The sequence below is a fragment of the Gopherus flavomarginatus genome, chromosome 5 (assembly GCF_025201925.1).
Source record: "Gopherus flavomarginatus isolate rGopFla2 chromosome 5, rGopFla2.mat.asm, whole genome shotgun sequence".
Classification (NCBI taxonomy): domain Eukaryota; kingdom Metazoa; phylum Chordata; order Testudines; family Testudinidae; genus Gopherus; species Gopherus flavomarginatus.
Window position 1 is genome coordinate 11,329,392 of NC_066621.1, and position 18,930 is coordinate 11,348,321.

Consider the following 18,930-nt stretch of genomic DNA (forward strand, 5'->3'; position numbering starts at 1 on the left):
AATGCCACTGACACTGCCCTCCACCCCCCAACCCTCATGGGTTTGCATTCCTCTCCCTAGTTTGCACTGAGGGCTCACTGTGAAACCCAGCTGAAATTGTTGAGTCAACCATTTTTGCATTTGGACTGCAAATTCCAACGTATTTTGATGCAGAAGCAAAACAGGAGCTGGTCCATGTGCCCAAATCTTAGTGATGCTGCTGAGCTTCAGGCTTGTGAAGCTAACTGAAGCCAGGGCCATTTCAGCTCATTTGGGGTGCAAAAAATTTGTTCAGTGCCAGTTCATGCCATTTTTCCAAGAAGCGGCCTCATTCGTGGCACTTTCAACTAGGCTGAAATGTTGAACAAGGGCCTCCTACACCTCCCAAACACAAACAGCCCAACCTGCCTCTCCAGTGACTCACTGTGACGGTCATTCAGCAAAAGTGTTTAAAGTTTTTGTTGCTTGCTAAACACACTAATGCATGAAAATTACAGACCAAGCCCTGTCAGGACTGGAACTCTGTAATTCCTGGACCAACGCTTTACTCAGCAGTTTTGAGCCTCAGATGTACCTTCTCGAGACTTCATTATAGACATTTCAGGCTCAATTCATCCTCTCCGGGCACCGTGTGCAGTCACCTACACCTTGTTCAAAGTGCTACCAAATCAGAACAGTGGTGTTTAAAACCCACTTCGCTGTGACTGCACAAAGGGCTGGACAAGGCTGAATTGAGCCATTCTGTACAGAGAAATTTATACCAGTCAGATGGTATAACAGGAGTGATCTTTAATCAATAGAAAACATACAATGTTAACAGATAAAGAGCCCGCAGCTAGAGCTCAAGAATAGATAACAGTCACTGGGTCTTGTAGGACCCATAAAATGTGGTGTTATGCACTGCCAATGGCTTCTTCTAGGCAGCTCTTTACAGTCCTTTGTGCAAAGAGAATTTTGCCCTACAAGCAATTTCCACCATTGCACAGCATGGCTGCATTTCTTATACAACCCCCTGGATGATGCAGTAGTCTGTGCCCTTTGCCTTTTGTTTGGCAATATTGTTACTTTGACAAGAGATTGCAGTAGGGTTCCAAGGTCCCACTGGGCAAAGTTTCAGTTTAAACACAATCTACTTCACCATCATAAACACGTTGAGAGTCTAGATTAACTCACTGTAAAGGCACTGGGTGTGAAAAGAAAGCAGTGTGGGATAATTTAGGAACACAGAAATTTCCAGAGCAGTGGCACATCTAGCTCAGTCTGCTGTCTCTGACAGAGGCCAGCACCAGCTGCTTCAGAGGAAGGGACAAGAACCCCGTGGTAGGCAATTATGGAATAACCTGCCCATAAGGAAAGCTTCCTCCTGACCCCCAATAGTTAGAGGTTGGCTTGTGCCCTGCAGCATGAGGGTTTGTGTTTCTCACTGCAGCCACTGTGGGGATTTTTCTGCAACCACAACAGCCTCTTGGGCTGAGATGGGAGTGGGGGCAGGGGCACAGTGGCAAAGCAGCGACCCCTCCCAGTAGCGTCCAGATGTTGCTCTTGGCTGCCTTGCTGGCTGCCATGCTGGCACCACCAATTGAGGGGGGCAGGATCAGCACCTTGCACCACACAGCCTCCTGGGGGCTCTGGGCAGCGCCTCTGCAGACACATCAGGCCCAGTGTGTGTGCTCAACAAGCTTCAAGTTTCAGCCCCTGGGCTTCGGCTCTAGGCTTCAGCCCAGTGCGACGGGACTTGGGCTTGGAAAAATTGTCAGAGTAGCCACCAGCAAGGGTTAGTGGCTGCACCTTGAGCCACCAAAAAACTTGTTCTAAGAACCTCATACCCTATTAGAGTCAAAAAGAAACATTGCAATTGTTTGGGTTGTGTTTGCCGCACCACCTGATAATTATACAGCGAATACATGTTACTAAAAATATCTTCCTTCCTGGATTGTACACAGATCCAGAACATTGCTGGCTGTAGGTTGAAACGTGACCATTGTCCTGCAACTTCACACACACCTTCAGACCTTTGAATGCTTAGGATTCTCAACCCCACCCACTCTGAGTGTTGCTAATATGTATCAGCGATAGGTTTTTGCAAAAGCTGCCTTGGCCTGGATTCATGAATGCTAGCTGGCTGCTATTTTCATTAATGCTGCCAGGAAAGGGGGTCCATTGAGGACTATAATATTGCCCAACTCACCAGAATGCTATTAAGCTGACTCACTCAGGGGTTGAATTTTATGTCCCAGAGAGATCACACTCAGCAGCAGCAGCAGATAGGATGGGAAGGAACAGCTGACTTGTTAAAGCATTCCCTTTTAGGGCTTGGCTACACTGGAGAGTTGCAGCACTGGTGGTGGGTTTACAGCGCTGCAACTTAGTAACTGTCCACACCTGCAAGGCACATCCAGCGCTGCAATTCCCTGGCTGCAGCGCTGGCTGTACACCTGGTCTGCTTGGGGTGTAACGATTGCAGCGCTGGTGATGCAGCGCTGCTCATCAAGTGTGGCCACCAAAAGCGCTGTTATTGGCCTCCAGGGTATTAGGAGGTATCCCAGAATGCCTGCTCACAACAAACCAGAAGAATGGCTGAACTCCGAGCTTCCCCGAGCTGCTTATCTAAAAAACAAAACACTGCTGCTGTTTGCTCCAGCGAGCGGAGGCAGGCAGGGGAATTGCTTTGGAAGGTTCACAGCTGTTTGCTTGAAGAGAGAAGTCACACGGCAGAGGGGGAGGGGGGACTCCGTGTTGAGCAGCTGCTTATGTGGTCTGAAGGCTATTTAGGAGTGCATAATTTGCATTTAGTGAATAAGAGAGGGGTGAGGGAAGGGCTTGAAATTTTTAAATTGATTGCAGGTTGGTGATGTGTATGTTCTAGTCCTTAGAACTTGCAGCAGGGAGCTGACAGATGCAAAAATCCACTCTCTCTCTCACGCTCCCCCTCACTCCCCTCTTTTGAAAAGCACGTTGCAGCCACTTGAACGCTGGGATAGCTGCCCACAATGCACCACTCCCAACAGCGCTGCAAATGCTGCAAATGTGGCCACACTTCAGCGCTGGTAGCTGTCAGTGTGGCCACACTGCAGCGCTTTCCCTACACAGCTGTACGAAGACAGCTGTAACTCCCAGCACTGTACAACTGTAAGTGTAGCCATATCCTTTGTCTGTGTTGGGAGCAGCATGGCTGGGCTCCAGAAGAAGCCGTGATCAGAAGTGGCAGAGAAACCCAAGAGGACCTCCCTGAGAGAATAGAATATAAATGAACATGGCAAATAGCTTCCCCACCCCCACTCTCACCTAGAGTTTCCTGCCAATTCTTGAAAAAAAATGGAAAATGCAGATGTTCCCTTACTGTGTGTTTTACGGAGTCCCGGTCACAGCCTGCAGTGCCTGCCCCAAACTGATCATGACACAGTCAGGAGACCATCCTCCTCAGCCCCAAAATGTATGTCAATATTCAATTGACCAGGCACATTAACAGTGGTGAACAGGTTGGCTACTTTTAAGGCATCAGGTATCAACCTCTGTCAGAGGCCAACTGCCAGGCTAGATGGACTTCTGGCTGTTCCCATGCAGGACATTCTGTGGTTCCTGGAGATACATAAGATAATGGGAGGGAACATTTTGGGCAAGAACCTTAGCCCTTCAACAAAAGCTAAGAAGAACCAAGAGGATAAGGAATCATTTCAGGATTTCTCCCCCTTTGCCCTTGCCCAGCGGCACCTCTCCAGCTGAAGATGTCAGGCCATGACTTCAGTAGGATTTCCTTGAGGTCTTCAACTTTGCCAGCAAAAACCAAACAAAGAGGCGTCTAAAGGCATTTCATACAAGCCAGCGTGGCTTTGTCTGGTACAGCCATGAAAAGCATAAGGGAGGCAACAAATAGAAAACCAGCAATTCTTAGCCATTCCACATTGCTTTGAAGCTCAAGAGCGCAATACACAAAGTAGCTCGTTAACAAGGAAATAGAGTGATTTCTAAGCATTCATTTGCCCCTGCATTCTGAGCAGTGCATGTGTCACACACTAGATTACAGGGATACACCCCTATGGAAATGAACAAGAGTAAGGCCTATATTTCCAAGTGTCCAATCAGGGCTGGCTTTAAGCCAATTCACCCAATTCCCCGGAATCAGGCCCCATGCTGAAGACGGCCCCGTGCCCAAGGGGGCCCCACTCCAGGGATCTTCGGTGGCATTTTGGGGCCGGGGGGTCCTTTGGTGTTGTGGAAAACCCAGAGCACAACTCCCACCGCCTAGTATTCCAGTCGGGCCCTGCAGGTTATAAAGCTGGCCCTGTGTCCAATAACTGTGGGTGTCCAATTTTTTAAGATGTCAAAATGAGATGTTTAAGGGTCCTGTCTGAGCACCTGCTGCTCCCAGGGAATTCTTTTGGAATTGCGGGTGCTCCGCACCTCTCAAAATTAGCCCCCACAATATCACGTTTGTCTTCCAAAAATGGAGGAAGCCCAAGTCAGTGGTCTCTCTTGACAATGCTGGCCATAGCAACTGCATGTATTTACTAGGCACGTAACTAGCTTTACTCAGCCTCCCTCTGACTCATGGTGAGGTGCCTCTACTCTCTTGAGTGGTTAACTTAGAACCAGCATTTCAGGTTTGAGGAGGTTTTCTGTGCGCTGAGCGCCCTGCTTGGATGAGCATTCATTGGCACGTGAAGGTGCTCCTTCATGACTTTGGACAGAATTAGGCTGTTCCTCTCCAAGGAAGCTTCTCTCACCCTTCAAATGCTGATGAGAGAGCCCCGCCTGACTGTACTTTGCCCAATTCCATGATCTCCTGTCACAAGGACTTGCACGTCCTTCATTTGGAATGACTTTGTTGCTAGTGTGCTTTGATCTCCAGGGCTGCCAAGGCAGCACCTTGTACTGGCAATGAGAATGGAGGAAGTCGTGAGAGGTGCAGGTCGTTGATCACTGAAGAAAGTGCCATTGCTCCCAAGAATACATGAGTTGCAAGTACCCTCTCATTAAAATGCCTACTGGAAAACATTGCCCCTGGTAGCAAGGCCACTGCTAAATGCTATAAGGGTTCATATGGGAAGGAAGTTAGTCATGCAAGGGGAAAAAATGTCACATAGAGAGGAATGTTGAAGAGGTCTGGGCACAATTCCATGGCAGGGTGTACATAAACCCTAAGCCACTTTCAGTATTGACTCACGATCGCATCTACGTCAGCCTAGCAAAGCCCTGGCAATGTGGAATGTCAGTTGCTGTGTGAAAAGAAGGGGCTGTAGATTAGTAAATTGCTTATGTGATGTGGGTTACAGCAAGGCCTTAGGAGCAGAAGAGTGGGTCTCTGCACAATTCATTGCACATCACAGCTAGAGCTGGGTGAAAAAAGGCAAGGTTATTATGCAAAGAAAAAATGTGTAATTTTAAACATTTTTCATTTAATTCAATTTTTTTCAATTAAAAGTTTCAGAACAATTTATTTCTACCTTAGTGGGAAAACCCCCTACTCTCTCCCCAGCGCCCCAATTGGAAAAAAAAATTGAAGTGTGTGAGACATTTTCCCCTGCAATTTCAAAAAAAAGATGACAATAATGAAGTTGTTCTGAAAAAATTTCAGTCAGTAAACCCCCCCCCCCTTTTTTTTTTTTTTTTGGAGGAGAACTTCATTTGCCAGTGTTAAGAATCCCCATTCCCCACCCCAGCTGACCCCCGGCAGGGGTCATGTCACACAGTGTAAGCATATGTTCCACCAGGCCTCCCTGCTATAGAAACACTTGGGCCAGAGGTACCTCTACACTGTTCTGCTGCGTATGTGTGGGATGCAGGGAAGTGCAGCCAACATTCAATAGGCAGAAAAGCTCTCATTTCTCTCTGATGCCAGATAGACCGAGTGACGGGGCATCAAAGCAGGGAGGGAGAGACACTCCTTGAGGAGCTTACAGGGCAGGTCCTCACTGCCTGCCTTTCTTTTCAGCCTTCTCAGTGACTCATTCCTTTGGTTTCTCCATTTGTAGTTAGCCTTTTATTTTTTAAAAGGGAATTCTGAGAGTGCAGAGAAGCTAGGAAGCATTGGGAGGAGGGCAGCAACAGCATGACACTTGTTGGAGGATGAGGGACTATGTAAGCTTGGAGTCTGACAGCTCCCACCCTGTAGCCAAATAGCACACCAGAGAAGTCAGCACAGGGGCAGGTGAGAAAGTTGCATTGCTGAGGCTGAGTAAGTGGGTGGCTCTGCATGTTTATTCCAAAGGACATTTGTGCTGCAGAGACCTATTCCTTCCCCGTGCCCTGTTTCTCTTCCCCGAGTAGCCCATTTCAAGCAGAGGCAGATGGCCAGCTGTACCACAAGCACAGATCTCCCCTGGAAAATTGACCTCACGGGATTCCCATGCTTGTTCCTTCTCTTTGATTCCATACAAGATACAATTTTTAAAAAGTTATTCAACTAAAAGCCAGCCCTGAAAACTCAGTCTGAGCTCTCCCAATCAAGCAAGGTTCTTTCCCTCTGGTGCAATCAGCTTTAAGAAACGTTCTGTAGGTAAGTCATGCCCTCAGTGATACCTGTGCAGCTCCACTGCTTCCTTATTATTCCTTCAGCAATACCCGTGTAATCCCACAGCCTCCTAATTGTTCCTTTAATGACACCTCTGCAACTCTATTGTCTCCTAATACCCATAACAACACCTGTAAAACTCCATGAATATTTATGCAGTCACTGTCAGTGCACAGGTGTAATAACTGACTGAAATGTTGCAAAATGTAGCTATGCTGACGATGCACAAGCAGCAGCAGAATCTGGATCATTCTCTCCTAGCTATGTCAGCTCTTCGGGGCTGAGAATGCAGGATTTGCATGACCAGACCAGTATCTGGTAAGGACAGTATCTGGTAAGGACAATATCCTACCTCTAGCAGTGTCCCATGTCTGGTATATTATATGCCGTTCAGCTACCCTGTCTCCATAATACACCTAGGCAGTTGTGCCCTATTCCAAACTCCTTATGGAACTGGACCCTTGGGAAGGATCATCATGTGGGGAAAAATATACTCAGTACTCCTAGCAAATGGGGAGGTTTTACTGAATTTGCAAGAAGTACTCTCTCCTGATTCCGGAGGTAGAGAGACTCTTCTGGAGATTTTTAGGGGATCCCCAGATCTAGCCCTGCTAACTGTACCTCCTAATTTCAATGTTAGCATCCAGTTGCTATTTAAGTGCTGATAATCCTGTCTGAGAGAGTCCCTGTCCCAAGGAATTTCTACAGAAGGACCTGTCTAGAGGTTACATAAAGGTACGGGAGAACTGTCTGACAGTGCAAACAAGCGAAACTGATGCACTGAGAGCAAAAAGCCCAAGAGATCCCAGGGAAAAGCTCTCAGCCTCACCCATCATGGAAGAGCTCCAAGTCACGGGCATAGAGCAGCAGCTTTGTTTTTGGTGCACTCCCTGACTTTGATGTTAAGCAGCTGTGGCAGAGCTGAGCATGTATGTGGCTTGGTACACAGGGAATGAAACAAATAAAGAAGCTATTTCCATGGGGTTAATTCAACCTGACGTAGACATACCAGTCTTTCCTCCCTCTCAGCTCTGTTAGTTACATGCTCACCTTAACAGTGAGGCTGGCCAAAATCAGGGGCGGCTCTAGACATTTCGCCGCCCCAAGCACGGCGGCATGCCGCGGGGGGCTCTCTGCCGCTCGCCAGTCCTGCGGCTTCGGTGGACGTCCCGCAGGAATGCCTGTGGAGGGTCGGCTGGTCCCGCGGCTCCACCGAAGCGACAGAGTGCCCCCCGCGGCATGCAGCCCCAAGCACGGGCTTGGCGTGTTGGGGCCTGGAGCCGCCCCTGGCCAAAATCATGACAACCATCTTAATGCAACCTGCGTTATACAGGGGAGGAGGGAAGGTGCTGATGAAGAACCCCCAAGTGGCATTTGCTGAATTTGGGCTGATTTTAATACATGACTCAAATTTTTAATCAGGACAGGAGTTTTGTGTGCATCCTGTCCTGGTCATGGTCTGAGGCTCTGGAATGAACTCAGGACTATCACAAACCTTCTCCAAGTGCCACATGTATTTTTTTGACCTGCCTTCTCTAATATAAACACATAACAAAATTCACCACACATCTACCAAAACATGACACTCCACTGCACACACTCCTCCTGGAGAAAGGATGACAGAAACAACAACATGTGACAGATGTGTAGTCACGTTGCTTAATGCACTACTGGAAAGCACTCAGATAAAAACCCATGTAGAATAGAACAGAACAGTGATAATTCTTTATTCAAGTGTTATGTCCCCATCACAACAGCCTAGATGATCGTTCAAAATAACCTGCAAAAAGGGTCTGATTCTCTAGGTTTTTAAAGTAATTTCTACAATAGTTTAATCCCTCTGAATTGTATAGGGTTCTCCTATCACACACTGGGAGGAGGATTTGCTTTTGGAGCTGGCAGGCACTGATCCACACACTGACCCATAAATATCATTTGGTGTAAAGTCCCGCTATACCACATCAGGACACTGACTGCTCCATTGTTCCATTCAGTTCAAGAGGGGTTTGCTCATTTATAGCATACCTGCTTAGAGCTTTGTCGATGTCCCTTTCCCCACTTCTGCTTCATGACCTCACTTTACTAATGAGTATCTCATAACTGAGCTAACAAGAGGGTGTGATGCAACAGGGAGAGGGGCGGATTGACCTGAACGTTGGAGGGGAGTTACACTAGGGATGGGAGACTTCCCTTGAAGGAAGATCCCTGAGCTGTAACCTGATCCAGGAGGAGGGCTGGGAGAAGAGACACCTTCTGGCCGGGAGACTGGACAAAGGAAAGGAGGAGCTGCGGGGAGGAGGGAGAGAGCTGCTGGAGGATTTTTTGGTTTCAGTTTTGTGCTGGGTGGTGTGGTCGAATGCAGGGAACCCCAGGCTGGGGTCTAAGCTCCCTGCCCCCCAGAAGGACATGACTGAAGTGTCCTGGTTGTACCTACAAGCTCTGTTGTAGCCTGCATTCCTACTGTCCAATAAACCTTCCGTTTTACTGGCTGGCTGAGAGTCACAGTGAATCCCAGGAAGAGGGGTGCAGAGTCCTGACTCCCCCACACTCCGTGACAGAGGGCATTTCCAGCAGCAGTGAAATCAGACTACTGTACTCACAACGACAAAGAGTCCTGTGGCACCTTATTGACTAACAGATGTATTGGAGCATAAGCTTTTGTGGGTGAATACCTACTTCGTTGGATGCATGCACGAAGTGGGTATTCGCCCACGAAAGCTCATGCTCCAATACGTCTGTTAGTCAATAAGGTGCCACAGGACTCTTTTTCGCTTGTTACAGATCCAAACTAACATGGCTACCCCTCTGATACTTGTACTCACAACCTGATTCTGATTTGCTACCAACACATTCAGCCTTGTATTTGCATCAGAAATGCTAACACAGTTTACCAAGTTCACGACCAATGTAACTTACCTCACCTCACAGCTTCCTACCTGGCTATTTTGCCTATGTCCATCATAAACTATGGGCTCAGATCAGATTTCAGTCCCTGCCTGTAACCATCATCATTAAAAAGTGGTTTTGCTTCCGACCTGATTTTCTTTCTGCATATAGACGATAAGGGATATACCGGGCACCACGCCAATCTAGCTGGTTCTAAACACCATTTGCTAGAGTGGCAGATCAAGCTCCTTTGACCTCCTACCACCGGTGCAGTTAGACCCCTGCATTCTGGAATGTAATGGGGGAAGTGGAAAATACTCACGAGAGGCATGAAGGTCAGTAATGGTCGGACTCTTGGCCGAGGCTTAAGTGTTGCTGTTCCAGAATCAGTCACTGTAGTAACACGATTATCCTCATAATACAGTTCAACAACATCACCTAAAAATAAAGAGAATAGAACTTGTGAGACAGGAATAAAGCTAACTGCTGTTAAAACCAAACACCATATGAGAAGGTCTGGTCTACGCTACAAGGTTAGGTCAAATTTAGCCGCGCTAGGTCTATTTTATAAAAAGTGTGTCTATACAACCAACCCTGTTCCGCTGACCTAAAGGGCTCTTAAAATCAACTGCTGTACTCCTCCCCCGATGAGGAGAGTAGAGCTAAAAATTGAGCCTCCTGGGTCGAATTTGGGGTACTGAAGATGCAGCGCTGTGCAATTCGATGGTATTGACCTCCGGGAGTTATCCCAGAGTGCTCCAAATGTGACCGCTCTGGACAGCACTTTCAACTCTGATGCACTAACCAGGTACATAGGAAAAGCACCAGGAACTTTTGAATTTCATTTCCTGTTTGGTCAGCATGGCGAGCTCAGCAGAACAGGGGACCCAGAATTGCAAACAAGCTCCAGCATGGAGCAAATGGGAGACATTGGATCTGATTTCTGTATGGGAAGAAGAATGTGTGCAGGGAGAACTCCAATCCATCAGAAGAAATGCTGATATATATATGCCAAAATCACACAGGGCATGATGGACAGAAGCTGTACCAGGGACACACAACAGTGCCGCGTGAAAATAGGAGCTCAGGCAAGCCTACCAAAAGACAAAGGAGGCAAACAGTGGCTCTGAGTCAGAGCCCCAGACATGCTGCTTCTATGATTAGCTGCATGCCATTCGGGGGGGGGGAGGGGGACACCCAACACTCTCTTTGGACACCTGGAAGTTGGCAGCCTCACACAACATGGATGAGGATTTTGTGGAGGAGAAAGAGGAGAATATGCAGCAGGCAAGCGGAGAATCTGTTCTCCCGGGCAGCCAGGACCTTTTCCTCATCCTGGACCCAATACTCTCCCAGGGCATATTGTTCTTAGCCCTGAAGGTGGAGAAGGCACCTCTGGTGAGTGCACATTTGTAACGACACTACAAGGGTTAAAAGCAATTGTGTTTAGTGTTTGATTTGCCCTGAACAATTGGGATGTACTCACAGCCAGTACAGCTACTGGAAAAGTCTGTTAACATGTCTGGGGCTGGAGCAGGAATCCTCCAGGGACATCTCCATGAAGTTCTCCTGGAGGTACTCTGAAAGCCTTTGCAGAAGGTTTCTGGGGAGGGCTGCCTTATTTCATTCTCCAAAGTAGGACACTTTACCACACCAAACCAGTAGCAAGTGGTCTGGAATAATTGCAGCACAAAGCATGGCAGCGAATGGTCCTGGGTTTTGATCGCATTCATTCAACATTTGATCTTTATGTTTCTGTGCTAGCTTCAGGCGAGTGATATCGCTCATGGTCACCTGCTTGAAATAGGGGAAGTTTTGTAAGGGAACAGTAATCCCCTCTGTTGGTGATCCCCGACACATTAGACCCTGGGCATACTGGGCTGTTTGCGCTTGGCTAAAAGGGATCATCCTGGAGAATAGCCACACAGGCAGGAGGAGGAGAGGGGGAAAGGGGTGTGCCCCAAAACCACAGCTCCTCCTTTTAAATGGCAAACCCAACTGGCATTGGTTGTTATGGGAAAAGAAGGCACTGCAGTTTGAAACTATTCCCACATATTATGAACGCAGAAGAAGCCAACCCCATATACCCTTTGGCATACCATGGCTGCCTGGAAACTGAATTGTTGCCCAGCTGCTGTGTGTGATGTGTCACCACACTGGCAGGCGCTCAATATAAAAGGCAAAATGTGACCTTGTACCTAAAACACCTGCCATCTGCTGTGAATTTCTTGATTCACTGTGAAAGAGTCTCTCTTTTGTTCTCAGAAATGTATCTATGCTATGGCATCTGCATGGATAACCCAGGAAAAACGGCACAAAATGATTGTTTGCCATTGCTTTCAAGGAGGGACGGAGGTGAGACTGAAAGCATGTACCCAAAACCACCCACGACAATGTTTTTGCCCTATCAAGCATTGAGAGCTTAACTCAGAATTCCAATGGGTAGCGGAGACAGTGGGATAGCTACCCACAGTGCACCATTCCGTGAGTCGATGCTAGCCATGGTATTAAGGACTCACTCCACCGACCTAATGCACCTAGTGGAGACATGCACAATCCACTTCTATAAAATCAACCTAATTTCATAGTGTAGACATGCCCGAAGTGGTGTGGTAAATCCTAGGTCATCTCCCACCCATTACTAAGAGAACTCCATCTGTTTGGAAAAGACACTCAAAGTCCGATGCTTAGCCGGATCTCTTGGGTTGAAGATGCCATGAGAACAGACTTATATACTCTTTCAGGTGTTTGGGGAATCCTCAAGAGAAGGATACTTACTCACTCTGGTTCATCAGAACTTCTCTATAGGTACTTTAGGACATAAGGAAAAGTCAGACAGAAGCTGACATGCATCAATAGCAGGGGTTTCAGTCTGTTGGTCAGTCGGTGAATGTAGGACTAGTTTCCCACGTGCTTAGAGGCTATGTTTACTGTGTGGATCAGCTTTCTGGTACCATGGGGAAAGGTGCCTAAAGAATCGCCATAATTGGAGCTAAATGGAAAATGTCAACAAATTAAATGTGGTGGAAGAGCCAGAATGAAATTGTTTGCAAAACTTTTGTTTGTGCTTTTCTAACCAGCTCCAGTTGCAGTTAATATACAGTGACCAGGGCCTTGATCCTGCAAACATATGAGTAGCTGTTTGTATGGAGTAGGCCCACTGAACTCAGTGGAGCTTCCCATGTGTTCAGTAGTAAGACACCATATTCAGCGTCCAGTATGTGCTCAGTGCTCTATGTCACAGGGTGTTATATCTGCAGATTAAATGAGTTCTTGTTATAGGAAGTAAAAGAAAAAAAATCTTAATAAAAACAAAGTGAGAAGAGAGCATCTGAGCCTGAAGAACACAGATTTATTAGCGCATGTGGTCTGTTTTAGTGGGTTATTTTTACTGCTGTTCAGTATTAATAAAGGTCTGTCTCAGGTGGACCAGACTTATAAAGTTGGCATCTGATTCACCCTTTGGGAAGGAGGGAGAAGATTCAGAAGCAACAGAAAGAAAACAGATGATTGTGCAGTGAGACTCTCTGAGAGTCCCTCCAGCTTCCTCCTTATGTAAAGTAGCTTGGCTGGTTCCACAGCTGGATCAGTGGCTGGCAATAGCACACAGACTGCAGGGCTTGGCTGATAGACAGTGTCTGTCTTCTCTTGCCGGTTAGCAACCAGATGAATTTGGGGGTGACTGAGATCAACTGCTGGCCTCTCTCTCTACCTCTGCCACAGAATCTCTGCTGAATCCTGACCTATTACCCTCGGGGCCTGTCCCCATCCGGACAGTTGCGTATCCCTACAGGTAGAGTAAGGAGGTAGCCTCCAACACGTGGGCTTCGCTGCTGGTATTATAGGCTGCTGTAGCTCTACAACAGATCCCCATCGTTTCGTTGTGCAGCAGAGAGGGACAATGGGCCCTTGTTGCTCACTAGTAGTATCCCAGCTCCCTGGGCTTGGCAGCCTGCACCAGCAGCTCCTCTTCTCAAGCTGCTTACAGTGAACACCAAACAAAGCAGCGAAGGACAAGCAATCTGCAGCGTCTCTCTCCCGCTGAGCTTTAGTAGAAGAGCCTGCAGAAGGAAGGAGCACATGCAGTGGCTTTGCAAGCAGCCACGAAGCTTTCCTTCACTGCCCAGGCCGGGAGGGGGCTTTGGAAATGTTCAGAGGTAATAATGCCTTTGGTTGGGTCAACAGTGGGGATTGAACCTGGCCCGTCAAACCTGGCTGAACCATAAGGTTGGTATCAGCAATAGCTGACTCAAACTCTTTACATGGTTCACCCACAAAAGGGTGATGCTAAGGGTATGTCAACACAGAAAAAAAAAACAAAAACCACCCACTAAACCCATGGAAGTGAGTCTCAGAGCCTGTGCCCGCAGACTAGGGTTCACACAGATCATGCCACCATGTTAAAAATTGCAGTGTAGATGTTCACACTCCAGCTGGAGGTTAGGCTCCAACACCCATCCCCCCCTTGCCAGGCTTCACAGCTCAAGCTGGAACGTTGACACTCAAGTGTTTAGTGCTATAGCATAAGCTCCGTGATCCTGAGTCAGTTGAGACAGATTCGGAGACTTGCTGCTACTGCAGTTTTTAAGTCTAGATGTACCTGAAGACACGAGTCTACCGTGTGTTATACAGATGCAAACATCATTGACTAGATAGGGTGAGGAGTGAAATTAAGCCTCCGCCCAAAAATGTCTAATCCATGCAAGTAGCACTAGATTGAACTTACTGAGACTCTTGGACATTCGGCAATGTGGAGCCAAATTCTGCTTCCACTGACTCCCAGTTTACACCAGGGCTGTCTCCAGGGGATTTATGGCTGTAGCAAAACAGTACTTGGCAGTCAAACTATCAATTCGCCTCCATGCATCTCTCTTCTTCTAAATGAATCACTTTGCACTAGGGGGATAAAGTGGGAACATACCCAAGCCATATTTCAGTTGTTTACTGTAGGGGGCTTAGTCAAATAATGAAAACACAAGTAGAACACACACCCAGACATAGATATTCAACAAAATGCTTCTTTAGTCCCTGCGAAATCCTTGTTCTTCTTGTCATCAAATTCAGAACTCAGCTGTTCCAATGCTTCCCTCCACTACATATTATAGCAACACAGTAAGTCTTCAAAGTGCCTTACAAATAATGAAGCCTAAAGACACCCTCTGAATTAAATATCATTATCCCCATTTTACAGATGTGCATGGCAGATAGTTGACATGACTTGGCCATGACCTCTGAAGGCGTTGGAATAGAACTGAGGAATTCCCAGTCTTCTGCTTTTACCATTGGACTACACCTCTCATCCTATTGTTCTTTCTGACAGTAAATAGAGCCCATAATTTACTTTAATGATGTTCTCTGTGGTGGATTAATAGCATGAATTAACAAGCAGAGGCACCAAAGGGTGTAAACCCCACCTTTTCCAGAAGAATAGCTACTGAATAACTTGCTACCAAAAGAATTAAAGCAAAGCAGGAGAGTTTCAAAAAAAAAAAAAAAAAAAGGGTGGGGGGGGGTGGGGGGAAGGCATGTAAAATACATACACTCAGAGATAAAAATGGAATAAATTCCCACATGAGAGTCCACATCTATTGAAATCAATGGGATTTTGTTACTGGTTTCCATGAGAGTTCGTTAAAGTATTATGTAAATAGCATTTTTAATTTGGGAGCATGATGCTCACACCTTGGTGCAGAGGAATCCAAGGTTCAAATCTGAGGCATGGGAGGACCATCCGATGGTCACCTTTCAATTTTGTGGATTATATGGCTAGAAAACTAGGATTGTGTAATCCATGCAAACAAGTGAAAGGGATAGGTTGCATTTTTTTCTTGAAAACCTCATTATGGTTTTCATTCAAGTAAGAATCTCTTTTTATAAAGGAGACACCTATTTATTTGTCTTGCCAACCAGTTTGTGTCTGAGATTGTTCAGATTGCTGGTTGCCATTGTAGCCCTGCCAACAGGTGGGAGTGACACCCATTCTCTGCCATATCTTTCCAGCCTAGTTTTCTTCCTGAATGACCAAATCAATTGACATGAAGCAACAGACAATCTCATGCTGAAATTCCCTGATGCTAACAGTCAGAGACATGCCCCAGATGGTTAGCTGGAGGAAATGTGATCCAGCAAAACAGATTGTTTGTGTTCTCAGGTCTCTGTTGTGGAGTGTGATTTGCATGCACTTGGGATCATATATAAGCAGAAGGGAGAAAGCAAAACATACCTATCTTTCAAGAGGAATAGAAGCAAGGAGAATATCAGTTTTGCAAGAACCTACACACTAGAAACACATGAAAAAAATGCTAATTTTCATCAAAAATTTAGATGACATTTGTCAATTTTATTTAGTAAAGGGCAGGGGGGGGGAGAAGGGGAAATAATTTCCTGACCAGCCCTGATATTAATGCATCTCTGCTGAGCTTGGATTTTGGATCCATACACATACACTTCCCCTCTCTTTCTGAGAATGTCTCGTGGCAACCAGGTGGCCAAGAACGAAAAGGAGACTGAACACTTGAGGGCCTCCACATACAGCTAGCAAGAATACCACATCAGTCTTCATTTCAACACCTGCATGGGCGAGCCTGAGTGCAGTGAGTCAGCCACAAACGCCATCCCGATTAATAAGACAAAACTCAGTCAGCTTGGCTGATCGCATTTCCCTAACCACATCCATCACAGGCACCAGGTTAGCAGGGTTGGCTTGAGAGCAGTCTGATGGACTCCAGCAGCATGCGCTTTTCAGACTGATGCTCAGAGTTGGATGCAGGCCTCCTGGGTTGAGGAAAAAGTTGCTCCCAGAGAACAGCCTTCAAGAGTGGCAGTGTTACCACCTACCACACCATATCACCCAGTGACAGTACACAGGTTAGAGCACACTGTACTAAATGGCTGTTTATTTCCAGTGTTATTCCAGACAGGGCTTCCCGGGGGGAAGGCTAATGAGGCAATTTTCCCCATGCCCCACAGGGGCCCCGTGAGCTGCTCCGGGTTGTCAGCAGCACTTCGACAGCAGGCCCATCACTCACTCCGGGTCTTCGGTGGTGGGTCCTTCAGTGCAGCGCAAGACTTGGAGAGAGTGAAAGACCCGCCGCTGAAGTGCTGCCGAAGCCTTGGAGCACCGCCTGGTGAGTATAAGTGGCAGGAAAAAAAAAGCCGCAATCAGCAGCACTTAGGCTGCTCTACTGCCACCGCTTCATTCGGCGGTGGGTCCTTCCCTCCGAGAGGGAACTGCCACTGAATTGCCGCCGAAGACTCAGCCCTGCCCCAGGCCCCCTGAATCCTCTGGGTGGCCCTGATTCCAGGTGTTATTTCCAACCGCATCAAGGACCATTGGAGTGAACACACGCACATCTGAGGTCCTTAAAAAGCAGAACTTCCCATATAGGCCAGTGTTCAGGCCCAAGAGCGTGACATTGGAGCCTTTTACTGAGTTTTATAAAAGGTTCTAGTTGTGACTCTCACTCAGATCTAATGCAGCTTCACAGAGCTTTTGATTCAAACCGTTCAGTTACTGCATATACTCATTCATTATCCCCTTCATTTATAAGCTGATCCCCCAAAACAGATAGGTAAAAATAGCAAAAACAGTATGACCCTTTCATAAGCCGACCCTATATTTCAGGGGTAGGAAAACTTTGGCTCCCGGCTGCTCAGGGTAAGCCACTGGTGGGTTGGGATGTTTTGTTTACTTGGAGCGTCTGCAGGCATGGAGCCCCTCAGCTCCCTGTGGCTGCGATTCACCATTCCCAGCCAATGGGAACTGCAGGAAGTGGTGTGCCTTACCAGGGTCGGCTTTAGGCCAATTCAACCAATTCCCCTGAATCGGGCCCTGCCCCTAAGGGGGCTCCATGCCCAAGCCCCAGTACGGCATACGGGCAAGAGCTGGTGAGCAGTACTGGGGTGGCCTGGCTTCCCCAGGGGACAATTTAAAGGCCCTGGGGCTCCCAGCCCTTTAAATTGCCACCAGAGCCCCACTGCTGGAGCCCTGGGGTAGGGCTGCGGGGTTCTGGGGGCTATTTAAAAAGTCCAGAGCTCCCGTTGCTTCTACCGCCCCAGTCCTTTAAATAGCAGCTAGAGCCCCATCGCTTCCCCAGGGCTCCTGCGGCTATTTAAAGGGCCAGGGTAGTAGAAGCAGGGGAGCCCCAGGCCCTTTAAATAGCCCCTGAGCTGCTGCTGCTACCCCACTGGGGGAGGGAGGAGGAGGGGGCACTCATCGTATAGGGTGGGCTGTACCTGCACCCCCTGCCCTCAGCCAGCCCCTGCTGCACCCCTGCCCTGCCCGCACCAGCCCATCTCCAGCCAGCCCCACACACCCTGCCCTGTCTCCAGCCCCTCACCAGCCAGCCTGTCTCCAGCCAGCCCTTGCCACACCAGCCCTGCACCTCCTGCCCTGTCTCCAGCCAACCCCTGCCACACCCCCCTGCCTGAAGCCAGCCAGTCCCATACTCCTGTCTCCAGCCCTGCCAACCCTGCCACACCCCCATGTGGCCCTCCCTGAAACCAGGCTGCCCGCCCCACACTCCACTGTCTCCAGCAGCCCCGCACCCCTTGCCCTGTCTGCAGCCAGAACCTACCTCCAGTCAGCCCCTGCCCTGCCTCCAGCCAGCCCCATGTCCACTGGTGCCCTGCAGTTCCCAGGGCAGTAACCCTGCACACCTGCTTCAATGAGAGGGGCAGGAAGCAACTGGGACCCACACATGTGCACACCCTAGGGTGACCAGACAGCCAGTGTGAAAAATCGGGATGGGGGTGAGGAGTAATAGGATTCTATATAAGAAAAAGACCCAAAAGTCTGGACTGTCCCTATCAAATTGGGACACCTGGTCACCCTAGCACACCCCTAGGGAGTGGCGGGGACCTACACGTAAAGCGGAGCTCATTTCTAGTTCAGGCCCATCTTTTAAAAAGAGAACTTTAGGTAGAGTTAACATACATCCGTATTTTCCCAGACACGTCAGGCTTTTTGGTTCTTAATCACCATCTGGGAAGAAAATACGGACATAAGGTAACCCTATTGGTGCAAAAAAAAAATACATACTGTGGCACATCCCTTAAATCAGAACTTTTTATAGGAAACCGGTTGCTAAGAAATTAAAGGCTTTTTTTTTTACTTTTTTTTTTTAAGTCATCCCTGTCGAGGCCCTGCCAAAAATGTTCAAATTGGGCCCCGCACTTCCTAAAGCCGGCCTTGCGCCTTACCCTGGCGGGCTGAGTGCCAAAGGTTGCCAATCCCTGTATTGGGTATTCAATGATTCCATAGAGTTTAAAATCATCAAATTTTGGTGTAGACCTGTTTATAAGCCAACCCCCGCTCTTTGATGCATAATTTTTTTGCCAAAAATATTCGGCTTATGAACGAGTATATACGATAATTTATTAGAGAGACTGACTGGTCAAGGGGCTCCAAAATCATGTGATCTTTAAATTGAGCAAGACACCAACTGCAGCCAATAAGAGGCTGGATTACAGACCACAAAACTTTGCCCCAAGGTTATTAAGAATTTTCAGACTTTGAAGCATCTTTAAGAAAGGAGCCTGAATGCTTCTGATGA

General features: G+C 47.7%; 1 protein-coding gene across 2 annotated transcripts in view; it reads right to left on the reverse strand.

Annotated features, from left to right (window-relative positions):
* C5H6orf132 (chromosome 5 C6orf132 homolog) overlaps positions 1-18,930 on the reverse strand; it is a 36,709-nt gene that overhangs the window by 8,094 nt on the left and 9,685 nt on the right. For both annotated transcript variants that reach the window (XM_050952333.1, XM_050952332.1), the window contains one exon: positions 9,699-9,814. In XM_050952333.1, the coding sequence (XP_050808290.1) occupies positions 9,699-9,814 (116 nt within the window). The remainder of the gene's footprint in view (positions 1-9,698; positions 9,815-18,930) is intronic.